The sequence below is a fragment of the Amphimedon queenslandica genome, unplaced genomic scaffold, assembly GCF_000090795.2.
Source record: "Amphimedon queenslandica unplaced genomic scaffold, v1.1 AMPQUscaffold_3843_Cont24167, whole genome shotgun sequence".
Lineage (NCBI taxonomy): Eukaryota > Metazoa > Porifera > Demospongiae > Haplosclerida > Niphatidae > Amphimedon > Amphimedon queenslandica.
In genome coordinates, this window is record NW_003555834.1 from 1 (window position 1) to 1,451 (window position 1,451).

General features: G+C 35.1%; 1 protein-coding gene across 1 annotated transcript; it reads left to right on the forward strand.

Annotated features, from left to right (window-relative positions):
- Positions 1-19: 19 nt before the first annotated feature.
- LOC109592817 (DNA-dependent protein kinase catalytic subunit-like) lies at positions 20-1,435 on the forward strand (the record flags this gene model as incomplete). Its single annotated transcript, XM_020008170.1, has 8 exons — positions 20-290; positions 348-396; positions 446-579; positions 628-834; positions 878-967; positions 1,041-1,108; positions 1,155-1,257; positions 1,330-1,435. Coding segments are annotated over exons 1-8 (931 nt in total), but the record flags the coding sequence as incomplete, so codon positions are not given.
- Positions 1,436-1,451: the final 16 nt, after the last annotated feature.

Consider the following 1,451-nt stretch of genomic DNA (forward strand, 5'->3'; position numbering starts at 1 on the left):
CTGTATCATACAATGAGAGTACAACATCAAGTGACATATTACTGTTTAACAGACTAGTGCAGGGACACATTTACTTAGCAGAGTCCAATAAGTGCTTAAGTGATGTACTAAAGTCAATGGGCATCAGTGAAGAAGAGTCCTTAGCAATGAGATTATATACAAATGCTTTGACTATCATTAGAGGAATCTCCTCTTCTTCTGGTGATGGTACTCCTGGCTATTATGTTCCTCCATTACACAAGCTAACTGGAGAGTTGCTTTTGAAGTTAGGATTGGAGCTTAGTGATAGTGTTAGTGACAAATAGTATAAAAGGTTTGTCAGTTTTTATCTTCATGTGTACATGTAGGTTGAGCCATTTCTCCTTCTGGTTCTTTCTCCTGCTCAAAGTGGTGCCGGTCTGTTTAAATTGTTTATTTTTGTTTATTTTTGTTTGTTTATTGTTAGGTGCTAGTTTTGCTGCTCATGATGGCCTGCTCTTATACATTACATATTCAGGATTAATTAATAATAAATTATTATTGCACATAAAAACGGCAATTGACATCTTATTGAAAAATGCTAAGACACACCCACAACAAGTAACCAATCTATATTATTAGTAGTAATCTTTTAAATATTTCATACAGGTGTCTGTGATTCTTAATTTGCTGTTGGAGTATGTTCAGAAAGACTTTAAGATTAATAATAATAATAACAAAGAGACTGTAGAGACATTGTGTACTGAGTTAATCTCTCACTGGCAGGACTTGAGCCTTTGGTGGGAAAATGGCTCCAAAGATTTGAAATCAGCAGCTGTAACCTTGTTACAAAAGATGATTGCATTACAGCCAAAAGTACATTGTATGTGCTAAAATGATAATTGAATTCGTATTTTAGCTGCTGTTAAAGAGTGCTGATACTAGCAAACCATTAGTTGCCATGTACACTGCCATGATTGGGGACGAGAAGCTGGAATTGAGTTTTAAGGTGCTTCTACACCTTTTTTATTATTTCTTTTATTTTTATAATCTTCTCTTACACCTGCTCCCTACTCTCTTAGGCTGTCATGATCGACCTTCTTCCTTCATTTTTATTACTATCATCTCCTGAATATCAGTCCCAGCTCAAGTGAGATATATACCACTCTGCTATTAATTATGAATACTGATTACAGGGGCAGTCTCAATCGTCTTGTGTCCCTCCAGTTTCCTCTAACTTCATCAGAACTACCAGCTGGAGGCCCAATGCTTAATGAGTATACTAACATTATTGAAAAGGTGAAGCATTGCAGCTGCCGTGTATTTATAACTATTATTATTATTTTATTATTTTAAAATTATATTTTGTAGTTGTGTAATTCCTTGGTAGCAAGTGGTAGCCTTGTTCTTTTAGAGTTAATTATTAACATTATGTGTCGGGAAGTCAGACATGTTTGCGAAGAGAAGATACAAACCAGTCTTCACCAATTTAT